Genomic DNA, 15,040 nt, shown 5'->3' with positions numbered 1-15,040 from the left:
GGCCCTAAGGGGTTTGCAACAGCTTATGCACTCCGCCTCTGACGTAGGACATGACAACATAAAAAAGGCCCTTCCTGGCACGGAGGGACACCACAATTAAATACGGAAAACGTGACTTAATCTGTGATGCTTTCAAAGAAAGATCTTTTTTTTTTTTTTTCAAAGAAAGATCTTGATCATAAAAGGGGAAATGTGAAACTTAATAAAGGGAAACCTCATTCAGAAGATGGAGCTGGGGGGGCCAGCAGGGGGCGCTTTCTGCAACATCCTGTCGGTTGGTTGCAGAGACCTGCCGCGCAAGTGGACACTACAGTTGGCTCTTGAACAGAGGGTTTGAGCTACGCTGTCCATTTACACACTCACATACAGATTTTTTTTTCACAAATACAGTACAGAACTGTAAAAGTATTTTCTCTTCCCTGTGATTTAATTTCCATTTCTCTGGTTTGCTTTATTGTCAGAAGACAGCACAGACAGTATAGTATAAAATATGTATATTTTTTATGCATAAAACATACAAAATATGTGTTAACTGTACTATCAGCAAACATTCGAGCTGCCAGTTTTTGGGGGAGTCCAGTTATACGTGGATTTTTGACTGCATGGGGGTCACCTGTGTGATCCCAGCAGGAGGAAGGAAGGGTGCCTCCTCCACAGCAGAGCCTCCTCTCCTGGGTTCTGCAGTCTTGCTGTGATTTAGCTTTAGCTTGCTTGTTCCAGACCGCAATTCTCCTATTCCCAGATAAACCCATTTTTTGCAGCTAAAATAATGGGTAGTTTTAAATCTACGGTTCAGAGCCCTCTTCTCACAGGTTGTTCACCCTCCCTCCCCAGCCCTGCAGCGGGCTCTTGCTCACATAGCGACATCCTTCATGGGTCGTTAACATGGGCCCTCCAGGCCCCAGCTTCACGTCCACAGCAGATATCCCCACCAAGTGTTGGCAGCAGTGGGGTCCAGCCTCCTTCCCACCTCAAACAGACTGGGGACCTCAGGGGCCAGCAGCCTAGCCTGGCCTGCCCCCAACTGGCACCTTCCCCACATCAGGCCTCTACTCTAGGGCTCCCCCAGTGACACTCCCCACCCACACTGAGCCCCCTCAGGAAGAACTCCATGGAAGCCCCTTGGGGAAGGGCAGCAGGAAGGAGAAGCAGCATGTGAGGTAGGAGGACAAGAGCACACATGTCCAGCAGCCTCCAGAAGTGAAGGCTAGATCTCAGCCCACAACTCAGACCCTGAGGGAGCAGTGGCACCAAGACCTGAAATTGGGGTGTGAAGATTTTCCCGACCTTGACAGAGCACTGCTGTGGGCACTGCACCAAGTGGTGGCCCCCAAAAGGCACATCCACCTGGAATTTATGAATGTGACCTTATTTGGAAAAGGAGCCTTTGCAGATATAATTAAGGATCTCAAGGGGAGACCATTCTGGATTAGGCTGCCCCTAAATCCAAGGACAAGAGTCTTTATAAGACACAGACGCAAGGAGAAGACAGAGGCTCAAATGGAGTGATGCATCTATGAGCCAAGGAATGCCAAAGCGGGCTGGAGCCCCAGAGGCTAGAGAGCAGGGGATGGATGCTCCATCAGAACCTCTAAAGGGGTCAACCCTGCTTACACTCAGGAGTTTGTACTTCTGACCTCCCCAACTGCAAGAGAATAAATTTCTATTGCTTTAAGCCACCCAGTGTGTGGTCCTTTGTTACACCCTGTCTGTGCCAGGTTCCCGCCAGCATCTGGGATGGCGGTAGGCAGGGGCCTCCTACTCCAAGCACCAGGGGGAACAGAGGCTGCAGGAGAGCCAGTGGGAAAGGCCTTTCCTGAACTGATGGCCCTTCAGCCTTGAAGATCACATGAACTCCAGCAAACATGCCCTCCCCCTTCCCAGTCTGTGCATTCAGGGGCCAGCAATCCAACGCTCATCACTTGCGAGGCCCTGCCCCATTTCCCGAATCCACAGGTCTCAGCAGTCAGCACACAGACTAGCCCAGAGTCCAGTTTCACAGGCAAGTACCGGGCCAGGGGGTGCTGTGATCTGGCTGCGTGAGGTCAGTAAGCAGCTCTGGCTTGATTTAGAGACGGCCTTTTAAACTGTTCTAGTGACTTTCATCATCAAGCCCACTCGTTCCAGAGCAGTGATTTACCTGCCAGGTTCGAACTTGAACTCGGTTTGGCTCCACAGTGTACACATTGTCCTCATGCATGGCTAACACTGGAGTCTCACACAGGAAAGTTCCTAGGACGAGAGAGGGACATAATGAGGTAGTGGCCCATCTCTTCTTACACGCTCAGAGTGTTGTGAGGGCTGCGTTTTCTGCGTAGGTGAGGACAGTGAGGCCCTAAGGGATGGGAATAGCATGTGGGCCAGGGGCTGGAGTACAGACGCGGCCACCTCTCTGGTCTGGTGCGGCCGCAGCACTATAGCACCGCAGTATAAGTGTTAGGTGTATATCTGTTCCCCTTCAGTGGTGCTCTAGAGACCTCGAACCGTTGTCTTTCTCTAGATGGGTTCTTTTTTTTTTTTTTTTTTAAGATTTTGTTTATTCATGAGAGACACAGAGAGAGAGGGGCAGAGACACAGGCAGAGGGAGAAGCAGGCTCCATGCAGGGAGCCTGATGTAGGACTTGATCCTGGGACCCCAGGGTCACACCCTGAGCCAAAGGCAGACACTCAACCACTGAGCCACCCAGCCATCCATAGATAGGTTCTTATCTAGCCCGGGAGATGATCACACACACAAGACTTGAGCACCCGCTGTGCTATCCTCCTGAGGGTATTAGAAGTTCACCCTCACTTCAGGGGGGGTCCACGCTGCAGGAGAAGACACTAATTATGGACATAACACAAGGCAGAGCAGGAAAAGTATGACAAGTGTAGGTAATGAAGTGTTAGAGGTGAAAAGGAGGGAGGGATGGTAAGAGGGACCCCCAGTGGAGAAGCACCCCTGGGGTGAGAGCTGTTCTGTAAACCCATGGGGGGAGCCCCCTGGAGCATACGGATGACCATTCCTGTGGAGTCAACGTGGGTGAACGGTACAACTGTGCAGGAGCGCTGGGTGAGGGGCCCATCTGGAGGGTCATTATGGCAGGCTGCACATGGCCCCCGGAGCTATCAGGTCCTGGTCCCTGGAACCTGTGAATGTGAGTATATTGGCCAAATATGGGGCACGATCCCGAGCTTGCTTCTCCCTCTGCCTGTGTCTCTGCCTCCCTCTCTATGTCTTATGAATAAATAAATAAAATCTAAAAAAAAAATTATGTTGGCCAAAGATGGGAAGGTGAGATCTCCCCTGAGATGGGGAGATTATCTTGGATTATTTAGGTGGACCCTAAATGCAACCCCAAGTGCCCCTATAAGAGGGAGGTACATTTCAGACAGGAACAAGGTGACAATGAAGGTAGACTCTGGAAGAATGTGATCCAGCCAGGGATGGCCAACAGCCACCAAATGCAGGGATAAGTGAGGAACAGATTTTCCCAGAGCTCAGGAGGTGGAGCGGTTGTTGATGCCATGATTTGGGGAACCATGAGTTTGGACTTCTGACCTCTACAGCTGTGAGAAAGTAAATGTCTGTCTGGTTTGCGCCCCCAGTATGGCAGCCCCTGCCACTCTTGTAGGCATGTGCTGAAGAGGGAGGGTCAGGGCAGCCCACAGAGACAGGAGGTGCAAGCTGATAGAGCATGTCTGACTAATCTATCCTCAGACTTCCAGACAGAGGCTGGCCTCAGTCAAGATGCCATGGGGCTCGCTGTTCTGCGTGGTCTGGAAGCAGTTCAGAAGCTGGGTGTGTAGCAACCCCCTTCCTTGGCAAGCACTGTTGATTTTTATGCTCATATAGCCTTAATTCCCGACTCTTTCATTGTCCCAGCGCCTGGGAGGGCTTCTTGGCCACCTTGACTGGCTTCAGTAAGGTGATGCCCAGCAGCATGGAGCCAGAGCACAGGTCGAAGGACTGACACAAGGGGCTCCTGGTGGTCCTCTGTCAACCCCCTGCCCACAGCACTGGCACCAATACCCCTATTAGATGGTCAGAAAATAAAGCAGGCTGCTATGAGCCCCCTCTAGGGAACAAGACTCCTACCTGCATTCCGTAATGTGCCTCCAGAAGGCTCAAAGATCATCACCTGTTTTCCGTTCCAGACAGCAATGGCATCCTAAAAAAAAAATCATGGAAATTAAGAAGAGACCTGCCACCCAGACCCTTTACCACCCTGAACAACCCAGAAAACCGGCCAGGTCCTTTGTCAACCCCATGGCCACCCTTGTAGTCACCTTGGTGGTGAACACTCCACTGACGTGCATGTCTATACGCAGGCTGTGTGTCACCCCCGTGGACAGGAAGGACACGCTAAGTAAGCTTGGGGAAGTCTGCACCACGGCCACTTGCTGGTGGAAGTGTGAAGACATGGCCTGCTCGCTGAGGATCACCACGGAGCTCATGTTGTTCACTGCCAGGAGGCTCTTCCGGGAGCCCCACTTCATTCCATGCCACAGGGACAGAGACAAAAGTATGAACAAAGAGAAGGGAGATGCAGGCAGGAAAGTGTTATAAACACAGGGTTCATCAACAATTTTCCTGGCACTATTTCCTCTCATCAGTGTAAACTGATTTAAAAATTTACTAGCATAAAATACATACTTTAGAAAATTTTATAATACTAACACCCAAGTTGTAATGCAATGGGCAAACACTTACATGGCTCTTCTGTCTCATGTCGGTCTTTTTTTTAAAAAAAGATTTTAATTATTTGAGAGAGAGAGAGAACGCGAGAGCACACCCACAGCAGGGGAAGTAGCAGGCAGAGGGAGAGGGAGAAGCAGGCTCCCACTGAGCAGAAAACCCAATGACATGGGGCTTGATCCCAGAACCCTGGGGTCATAACCCGAGCCAAAGGCAGATGCCCAACTGACTGAGCCACCCAGGCACCCCTGTCTTGTGTCTGTTCTTACTGGTTGTTAATTTAGGGATGTTTATTTTTTACAAATGGAGAGCTAGTGGACATGACATATTAAATTATCTGGCTCTCCCCTGTGATGTGAAATGCTCTTTCATAATTTCATATTAAACTTCCAAATCTTTCTCAGTCTGTTCTGGGATTTCCTACTCCATTCCAGTGATATGTTTATCTGTTCCCGAGTAAGCACATACTGTTTTAATTAATTGCTACAGTTTCGAGATATATTCTGGTTTGTAATTCGGAAATGTTCTGATTCTCTATACATTTTTTTCTTTGGCCCTGTGCTCTCCTAGATGAGTTTATTTTGTTGAATTCTCCCAGAAAAGAAAAGGGTTGTTATTTTTACTGGATGTATAGTAACCTGTACATTTACTTGGAAAGAAATAACACTCTTATAAAACTGAAGCTTCTCTTTAAGGAACACGGTATGCATGTGTCATCCTGTACTTGGTTTCTCATTTACGTCCTTTAGGAAAATTAGTGTGGCTCTTCCTATTACTTCACATCTGAGAAAGTTGTACTTTCTCTACAGATCTGTTAATATTCTATGCTATTTTGAGCTATTTATTTTGACTTAGTTAAGATATTTAACTAATTCATCCAGAAGCTATTTTTACCTGTGGCCTGAGAGGAGGCTCTAAAGGTAACCCCCAAAGTGCTCTGCGGTGCCCTCAGTGATTTGCTAGGTACATCTTCCTTTCATGGCTCGGCAGGATTAAATAGATTCTGCCTTAGAGGATTATACTCAGCAGGGGTGAGAGACAGGTGAGGACCCTGAGGTGGCAACAGGCAGAACTGGGGGAAAGTAGGAGGAAACAGTCACCTCGTTCTCCAGAAATCACGTGTGAGGCAACACAGTTCAGGAAAATCTGCTAAATCTGGCAAGAACAGTGTCTATGACCCTCGCTGTCCTGCCTCTCCCACTTGGCATGCAGGAGCTCCCCTGGGCAGGCATGGCCAAGAGATCGGCTCCCTGTTCAGCACCCAGGTGGGGCTACAGCATCTTCCTGGGCAGCGTTTCTCATTCCCCCAACTCCATGCTGTGGGGGGTGGGGTCCCTTGGGCTCACAGGGTGCCTGAGAACACTGGGCCCCCATGCCCTTGCCCCAGCTCGCTCACACTGCAGATGCTCGGTGCTGGGAGAGGCTACCTGAGAAGACCAGAGGCTGCTGCGTCCAGCTCCCTGCTCACAGAGAGGCAAGTGGCCACTGTCCCCACACCCAAGCTCTGGAGCAGTGACTCAGATTTTTTTTCCCCCAAGGGGAGATGCAGTCCATAGGAATAGAGAGCTCTGACAGGTTCCTCAAAGAAAGTGACCTCATTTGAAACACAATGTGGATAAGTCTAAACCTAAGGATGCTCTTCAAGAGACTGGAGGTTTTAATGGTGGTAAGCTTGAAGAGGAGGCTGGAAGCTTCCTGAGCGCTACAAACTCCACAGCAGGCCAGACCACTGATCAGAGGGCTCTGGAGAAGGACACACCTAGGAGGAATCTTCCTCAGTCAGAACAAACCATAAACCCTGAACTCAAAGAGCACACCTGCCCACATCTCATGGGACTGGACTGTGGTGCAAGCGATGCCCAGGGGTGCTGCAGGAAACCATAGAGCCATCGGCCAGCACCTGGGGAAGCAGAAAGCTTAGCAGCTCAGGGGACAGGACAGTCAGCCCCCAGAGCCATTGGGGAGACCATCCACATGCCCAAGGCCAGCCCTGTGAGAAGTGATGTCAGAGGCTCGCACTGCAGAGGAAAGAAACACCACTACAGTGGTCCCACCAAGTCACTAAACAAATAAACAAGCAAACAGCGGCAACATGCCCCAAAGGAGACCATCCACATGCCCAAGGCCCCCAAATACGGACCATCACCAGAAAGACAGTATTTACAAGGAAAAAAAGCATATGCTCAAGAGAAATAAAATCATTAAGTCCACAATGAAGTTGTACACAAATGTTCACAGTAGCAGAGTTCACAAAGTCCAAATGTGGAAACAACCCAAGTGTCTGCAGACAGCCGGAAGGATAACAGAAGGTAGTCTGTCCCCATCCCTGTCCCTGCCATGGGTGCTAATCAGCCATAAAAGCAACGCGTTGCTGCCATGTGCTGCCGAGCGGTCAAACCTGGAAAACATGATGCTCGGTGACAGAGACCCGACTAAAAAGCTACGGATTGCACGCATCCATGTCTACAACATGCCCAGACAGGTGAGCCCACAGGGACAGAAAGCAGAGGAGTGTCTGCACAGAGGAAGAGTGGGGGTGGGGGAACTGCTGAATCACACAGGCTCTCCTTCTGGGGCGCTGATAGTGGTCTAAGAGGCATTATGATGGCTGCGAAACTCTGAATATACTAAAAGAAAATTGGGGGATACCTGGGTGGCTCAGTGGTTGAGCAAAATAGGTATGCTACAGAGCTCGATAAAGCTGCTTTCAGGGTAGGTAGATAGGTGATAAAGGGATGGGTACACAGGTAAGATACAGATGACTACACGGCCACAATCCCAGACCCACCATCTGAAAGCCCAAAGCCCTTTATTCTATTGTTGCTATTTTTACATAGTCTTAAGGTGCATAACTGACAAAAATAGTTAAAAACCAATCACTTCCTCTACTTTTGCAGAATGAGAGCGCCCTGCACCCTGGTGGCTTGTACCTTAATCTGTGTGATGTTGCCTTCGAGCTCACTAGGGGTCTGAAAAATCCACCTGTCCTTGCCCTCTGCCACTCGGCTGCTCTGGGGGCCTGGCAGTTTTTTCCACACGGCTACTCGCCCTTTATCGGTGCCCGCTGCCAGAAGACCTATCGGTAAAAACAAAGTTCACGGGAATTGAGTGGAAGGTTAAAAGCAATAGGAATCTCTCTTCCCTGACCATGGCTCTGAAATATCCGGGCATCAGCCCCCTGCCCAGTGACCTCCAGTTCTGTACCTGTTCCCACCTGGGAGGATGGTGCTGGGGGGGGTGTTGGTGCTATTTTCTGTCAGTCTCCAGGAGACCAGGGGCCTGTCTGCCTGTCCAGGGCAGTCCGCTTGTTCGGGGCTGCTTCCCCAGGGCTAGCATGGCACTTAGCGCTCAGCAGGCACATCTTCTCCTGTTTCTCTGGCCTCCTCTGTACATACACGTGCGCGCGCGCACACACCCATGCATACAAGGACATACACAAGTATTTTTAATGTTTCCCACACTTTTTCTTGTGGTTTCCAGAGAGAAGAGAGGTCAACTGCATGTAACTAGGTTGGTCACCCTTTCGAGCCAGCCCCTTGGCCTTCATGTATGCAAGCAAAGCTGTACTGTCACTTTCTCATTTCCGAGTGACTCTGTTCAAGTGACTCACAGTCACTACCGATTCGCCATTCTTTGAAGAGCTGCAGTCCTGTCATCGTTCTGCAGCCCCCAGAGCGAGGCTGAGGCCACCTCCCTCCCACTCTTGCACCTGCCAGAGAAGTCTCACCTTTGGTTTTACAGTAAGAAACACAGTTTATATTCTCAGCTTTTTCAAAACCAAACTTCTCTGCTGGACTCAGCACGTAATTCTCTCCACCTTCTAGATCCCAGAATCTACAATGAAAGGAAGAGAGCTCCCTTCAGGGGCCGCGTCAGTGGCTGCCCTCAGCCCTGAGGGTCCTGCTCAACTTGCAGAGCCATCCGGAAGCAAGCACGCCCTTGGGACTCTGATATGAACGGACTGCCAGCAATATGTTTACATCTATCCAATGCCATGTTTGTAATCAAAGGGAGCAGGGGGCTGGTGTGTGACACCAGCTCACGAGAATGAAGGGACTCCAACCACATGCAGTAACGCGAGGGACCTCCCCGCCACATCACACAGAACTGAAGCAGCTGGATAAGTAAACACAACACATGATTCCATTTACACCAAGCTAAAAAAAACAGGCCAAAGATCCACACACAGACATCAGGACAGTGAGGAGCCTACACTGTGAGGGCAGAGTGGGGATGCCTGGGGTCTGTGGTATCTTTGCTTTTCAATCTCAGACCTGGTTATATGGACGTGTCCAATTTGTGAAAGGTCATTATAATCCATATTTTTCTGTATGTATGCTACACTCCAATAAGAATATTACTCCAAAGAGACTGGATGTTAATGGCAGTGCTCACTGAGGAGCCAGGCTCTTACCTGAGAACAGGTTCCCCTATGGCGGTCACAAGCACGCTGCCTTCTATCAATGCAATGTCTGCCCGGCAACCTGTCTTCCCGCTCAACTTCACCTGATAACGAGAAATAACCCCAAAGAAGCATGTTGCTCTCACCAGCCCGGTGTCTCTGGTGTGTGTGGTGCCCTGGTGGAGACTTGACAGCTGGGCAGGTGCAGCGTGGGTGTGGACATGGGGAAGGTGGCCTTGACTCTGCAGTACTACTCTTTGTTGGGTATTAAGTGGTTAATAATTACAGCTGCTGTGGGCATGGCACCTGGTAAGTGACCACCAAGCTGAGCCGAATTAGGGCCTGACCACATCTCTCGAGCAGCTGTCTCGACCCCGTTCTGCAGAGAACAAACCTGCCCAGGGTCCCCCGGCCAGTGAGCGGCTCAAGGGGATCTGAACCCAGGTCCACGGGACTCAGGGACTCTATTTCCAACTATTGTGCCAGGAACACAGAAATGCCAGTGTGAACACCGACTTACAAAAATCAATCAGCTCTGTAATCTACAAGAGTATCTTTAGGGAAAGTCCAGAATTCTCGGAGGAACACAGATTCCTCTGGTACAAACCAGGGAACCAGGAGGGCAGGGAGGACCAGTCCTTGGTGAGCTGCACACTTCGAGCAGCATCCAGTGCCGAGGCATGCCCCACAGCATCCTCCCATCAGCAAGAGCCCAGGGCGGAGCTGAGAGGCACCTGCACGGGGGTCTCACTGTTTCCCAGGAGCCACAGCCAAACATCTGCTACCCAGGAGGGAGACTGACCCTCGGGCAAAACCACCTATGTGTGTGCTTGGGCCAGGGACAGCTGTGATAGAAGCGAGGACGCTCATCTACGCACAGATGGGAAGCCAGATCATGTCCCTGTCCCACCTATTTCCACCCCGAGGTCAAATGAGCCATGGCAAGGTAAGCGGTTCTTCTGTGTCACAGGAGAATATACAGGTTGTGAGCCAGCCACTCGAGGGGGCGCAGGCCTGAGCGAGCCCAGAGCCTCCCACCCCTGTCCAGTGACGCCTGCAAAGCTCCTGGCAACCGCGCCGTGTAGGTGATGCCACTGGACAGCTCTGTCGGCGTGGTGTGGCAGGTTTGGCCTGGCCCTGGCCGAGGCCTGCTGCCCACTGTCCCGCCTACCTTCATCACTTCCTCTGCTTTGCCCTCGGGCCTCACCGCGTACAGAGACAGCAGCAGGTTCTGCGTGACCACCACCAGGGCCTCCCTCTTCTCGATGTAGAAGAGTGTTTGGATGGAGCTGTCTGTGGATGCCACCTGGGTGCTCTTCCCTTTCTCATCCACGTAGAGCACTGTCCCTAAGGGCAAAGGGGTCAGTCCAGGGGGCATGGCACTTGCCTGCGGCACTCGTATCTACTTACAGACCTTTGCAAAATAAACATCCTCATCATAAAAATTCACAAATAAAACATTTTAAAAACATCCGCACATGACCTCCCAGGCCGTCTCTGAGGTCACTTCCACCATTTCACCCCGCTGTCCATTCTCCGGGTTGCCACCTGCTGAGGCCCAAGCGATGGCCCTCCCACATGGCTGGCTTTCCTGGTGGCACTCTTTGTATCCATAGGCACGTCTCCCACCCCAGAGGCCTCTCTTCCCTTGCCCTGCCTGGCCTGCCAGGTCCTCCTTGCCCTCCAGGTTCCCTTTGGGCTTCTGAATCTGGGGGGGAGTCTCCTGGGAGTGCCTGAAACAACTCATCTCGGCTGCGCAAACCTCCTTTTTTTTTTTTTGTTTTTTTTCAAACATCCTCATTCTCCCGTCCTCCTCTTATCTGTTTCCAGGGAATACTTGGCTTCCCATTCAACTGGCAGGCTCGAGGTTGTGCAGGGGCCCATGGTCGGCACGACACGACCACGCCGGCACTGCCTCTGCCTCAGTGAGCATCGGTGGCAGGCTTGGCGACACACTCTCAACGTGTTCACGCAGCTGATATTTGCAGTGAGCTTGCAGGCAGCGGTCTGACAAGGGGAGATCTGCCCCCGAAGCCCACAGCTGCTGCCTAAGGGACAGGACCGACCCCGCCAGAGCCAGGCCTGTCCCCACTGCACACCTGTCTGCTGGGCCCTCTTCGCACATCATCTTCTTGACTCCTTGCCAGGGGGGCCTTGTGCTAGCATCTTCCCCACACTGCCCGAGGCTCCATGCCCACTCCTATCCCTCAGGACTTCCTCAAAGTTCTCTCCACCAGCTTGTCCCCTTATCTCCAGAAACAAAGGTATCTCTATTTGAAAAGTGACAAAAGCCCCAGCCCCTGGCAGCTATCCTCTGCTCTCTTTTCCCATCAGGGCTGAGCTGCGTGGAAGCACATCCTCCAGAAGCTCAGCATCTTCGGGAAGCTCACTTCCTTAATCTCGCTTCTGCAGCACACATACGTGTGAGTGTCCTCCACGAGCGTAAACCACTCTTCTGTCCCCTTACCCCATACTGCACTTATCGGCTGTCACTGGCCTGTCTCTCTGCTGACGCTGAGGATTCCGAGTCCAGAAGGTGGACTCGACACTGACCATCCGCCAAGGCTGGCTGGTGGCTGCAGATGAAGCTGGCGCCCGTCCCGCCCGCCGCTCTCCCTCCCAAGCTCAGCCAAACAATGACAGGTAAGGGTGCTTCCCCATCACGCAGAGTGGGCAGCAGGACCGCAGCACTGTCCGTCCTGCCGGGAGCTGCCCACGTGAGCAGTCAGGGAGTCTGCTGACGGGCAGCCCCGTCATGAGAGCCCTTTGAATGCAAGCAAAGCCCATTCGTCTCTATCAGGACAAAGTGAGGCCCTTCTTTGAACACTGGATAAGTAGCCGCCGAGGGCTGCTAACGCATCGCTCCACAACGGGCACACACACAGCCTTCTGTTTGATGCAGAAACATCATCTCTTTGTTTAAAATCCTTACCAGACCCTACAATGCTTCTTCATCCTAGAATCCCCACCTAAGTCTCTCACCATCCATCAAGCTGACAAAGAATGATAGTCCCTCTTGAGATCCCATTTTCAGGAAACTTCCAAAGCCACTTTTCCTCCAGTTAAACATGTCCAGGGCTCTCTCATCACCGCTCACAGCTGCCTTCGCCAACTGAACAAGGTCCCTTTGAAAGGCAGACATGACGGGAAGTCAGGATTCCTTCTAGGAAGGTGTTGTCACTACAGATGTGCTCAGAGCAGCAGGAGGCTATGACTCGGTAAGGAGGAGCCACGGCCTGCCCCGCACCAGCACCGAGGGAAGTAGAGATAAGGCCACCACAGGAGCTCTACTTACTTGCCAGGAGGGGGGAGCCGGAAGATGCAGTGAGTTAGGGGTTTTCCATGGTCGTGTTTCAGCAGGGGCGTCCCTTGTACTCGACCTCTTTGGTCCAATCTCCACAAGAGCAGGACACCAAGCTGGAAAACCCAACACCGTGGGGAGGAGACACATTCTCACAGAGTGACCAGTGTAAAGCAAGAGTTATGCTGTGCCACTGCACACAGGCTCGTTCCTCTTCAACAAAACTACAAAACTGCTACACATGCACTGCTGACTACAAATCATTAAAAAATATTCCACGAAGAAACCAGAAGCCTTTCTGTGTGCCCTCTGCTATCCTTATTCCCTGGAGAGAACAACAGTCACATGTCCAGCTTTTAAAACTCAATTTTAGAATAGATTCAGATTTGTAAAAAGTGGCAAGGTTGGGGCACCTGGGTGGCTTAAGTATGTTAAGCATCTGCCTTCAGCTCAGGTCATGATCCTGGGGTCCTACAGGGGGATCAAGTCCTACATTAGGCTCCCTGCTCAGCGAGGAGTCTGCTTCTCCCTCTCCCCCTGTCCCTGCTCATCTGCTCTCTCTCTCTCGCTCACTCTGTCTCTCAAATAAATAAATAAAATCTTTAAAAAAAAAAGTGGCAAGATCATTCAGAGAAGTCCCATTGCCTACCTTGAGCTTCTCTTATTAGCAGATCCGTACTTATGTGGTACAGCTCTCAGGATCAATCAGCTGATACTGACCTACTGTATTAACTAGAACTGTGTTTTAATTACATTTCCTCAGTTCCTCCCTAATGCCCGCTTTTTGTCTCAGGATCCCCTTCGGGAGCCACAGAACATTGGGGTGTCACATCTCCTTAGGCCTCTCTGGGCAGAGATAGCGTCTCTGACCCTCCGGCGTTGAGGACTGCACAGGGCTGCTGCGGACGTCCCTCTACTGGGACTCGGCTCATGCTCTTCCCACGCGACTGGACTGGGCTGTGGGTTTGGGGAGAAGGCCAGAGATCACGTGCCCTTCTTGTCACGGCATGTCAGGATCGGTGTCGTTGCCATGACGTGTCTGTGCAGCTGCTGTCCCTCCCGTCCCGGCTGAGGTCTCATCTGTGACCTTGACCCCAGTGAAGTCCTTCTTCTTTCTCCTCCTTTCAGTCCTGTACTGTTTGGAAGGAAGTCACCTCCTCGGGCATGAACTATCTACATAAATCATTTGGGGTTCCTCAGCATGGAGATCTGTCTCTTCTCCACCACTGACTTAATTATTAAACCACACAGTGATAGCATGACTGATGTCACAGACGTTGACTTGACTTCAGGTTACAATCTAGCATTGCTTTGTTTATGTTGATGTTCCAGCTTTGGCCACTGGAGGTCTTCCGTTAGCTCCTGTGGGCCTCTGACACCCCGTACTGAGGGTTTTGCGAGCACTTCCTAATTTTCTGGTGCTACAGATTCTTTTAGGCTCACTGGCCCCAGTCCTACAATCAGCCATTTCTCCAAGGAGCCCTGGCTCCTGTTATTGGAGGAAACCCAAAGAAACCAGCATCTGGGTGCCAGGTATACCACACATTCAGTTTTTAAGTCATGAAGTTCTCAAACTGAGGATGCCAACCAGCGCTAGAGGTAACGGTGGAGAGACAGTGCCATCAGCACCGGCCCGGGAGGCCTCCGGCTGGGATGCAAGCTACACTTTCCCAAAGAGCACTACTTCCATCTGAATCCATTTGCAAGGGGCCCTTTGCTCTGAGGCCCAAGCGATCCTCAAGGTGCTCCTCTCACTCAAGGTCAGTGGACAAAGGAGTGCCTGCACTCTCCCTCCTACCCTTCTTTCAATCCGCAGGTACTCCAACATCCCCACAGGCAGGCCAGGGAGGACGACTGTATCGCAGATAGGAATTGTGGTTTCCGAATGCAGATGATCCTTGAACAACTCGGGTCTGAACTTCCTGGGTCCACTTGTATGTGGAATTTTCGCGGCAAACACAGTATAATGCTCTAAATGTATTTGCTCTTCCTTATGAGGTTCTTACCATTTTCTTTATTCTAGCCTACTTCATCGTCAGAACAGTACGTAATACATGCGACACACAAATTATGTGTTTGTTTTTTTAAAGATTTTATTTATTCATGAGAGACACAGAGAGAAAGGCAGAGACACAGGCAGAGGGAGAAGCAGGCTCCTCACAGGGAGCCAGATGCGGAACTCAATCCCAGGACCCCAGGATCATGACCTGAGCCGAAAGGCAGACACTCAACCACTGAGCTAACCAGGTGTCCCCACAAAATATGTGTTAATTGACTATTTATGTTATTGGCAGAGCTTCGAGTCAACAGTAGGCCATTAGTAGGTAAGTTTCAGGGGGGGCCAGAGTTCTACTGATTTCTGACCGGGAGGGAGATGATACCCTGAACCTCCAAGTTGTTTGAGAATCAACTATGAGAATCAACTGTAACGTTGGCCTTAAAAAGCAATTTGCACAGTAAATCTCTCAGAAAAGTTACAATGAGTCGAATGCGCTCTACCTCAGGTTTCTAGATAACCAGGATTAGGCTGAGACAAACCCTGAGTCTCATCCTCCTGACGGCAACTTTACTCAACACAATTTTATGCAATCAGACTTAGACAAGTCCCCCCGGAAGGCAAGAAAGTTACTCCTGAAGGCAAGAAATCAGCCCTATGCAA

At 51.0% G+C, this 15,040-nt stretch overlaps 1 protein-coding gene across 26 annotated transcripts in view; it reads right to left on the bottom strand.

Annotated features, from left to right (window-relative positions):
* Positions 1-15,040, bottom strand: part of IFT140 (intraflagellar transport 140) — an 82,965-nt gene that overhangs the window by 53,760 nt on the left and 14,165 nt on the right. For all 26 annotated transcript variants that reach the window (XM_041747596.1, XM_041747599.1, XM_041747575.1 and 23 more), the window contains 9 exons: positions 12,376-12,497; positions 12,063-12,205; positions 10,252-10,427; positions 9,093-9,184; positions 8,406-8,512; positions 7,609-7,754; positions 4,270-4,473; positions 4,079-4,151; positions 2,141-2,232 (listed from right to left, as the gene is read on the bottom strand). In XM_041747596.1, coding sequence (XP_041603530.1) covers positions 2,141-2,232; positions 4,079-4,151; positions 4,270-4,473; positions 7,609-7,754; positions 8,406-8,512; positions 9,093-9,184; positions 10,252-10,427; positions 12,063-12,205; positions 12,376-12,497 — 1,155 coding nt within the window. The remainder of the gene's footprint in view (positions 1-2,140; positions 2,233-4,078; positions 4,152-4,269; positions 4,474-7,608; positions 7,755-8,405; positions 8,513-9,092; positions 9,185-10,251; positions 10,428-12,062; positions 12,206-12,375; positions 12,498-15,040) is intronic.

The sequence above is a fragment of the Vulpes lagopus genome, chromosome 3 (assembly GCF_018345385.1).
Source record: "Vulpes lagopus strain Blue_001 chromosome 3, ASM1834538v1, whole genome shotgun sequence".
Taxonomy (NCBI): domain Eukaryota; kingdom Metazoa; phylum Chordata; class Mammalia; order Carnivora; family Canidae; genus Vulpes; species Vulpes lagopus.
The sequence above is the reverse complement of the archived record's forward strand: the minus strand, read 5'-3'. Positions and strand labels throughout refer to the sequence as shown.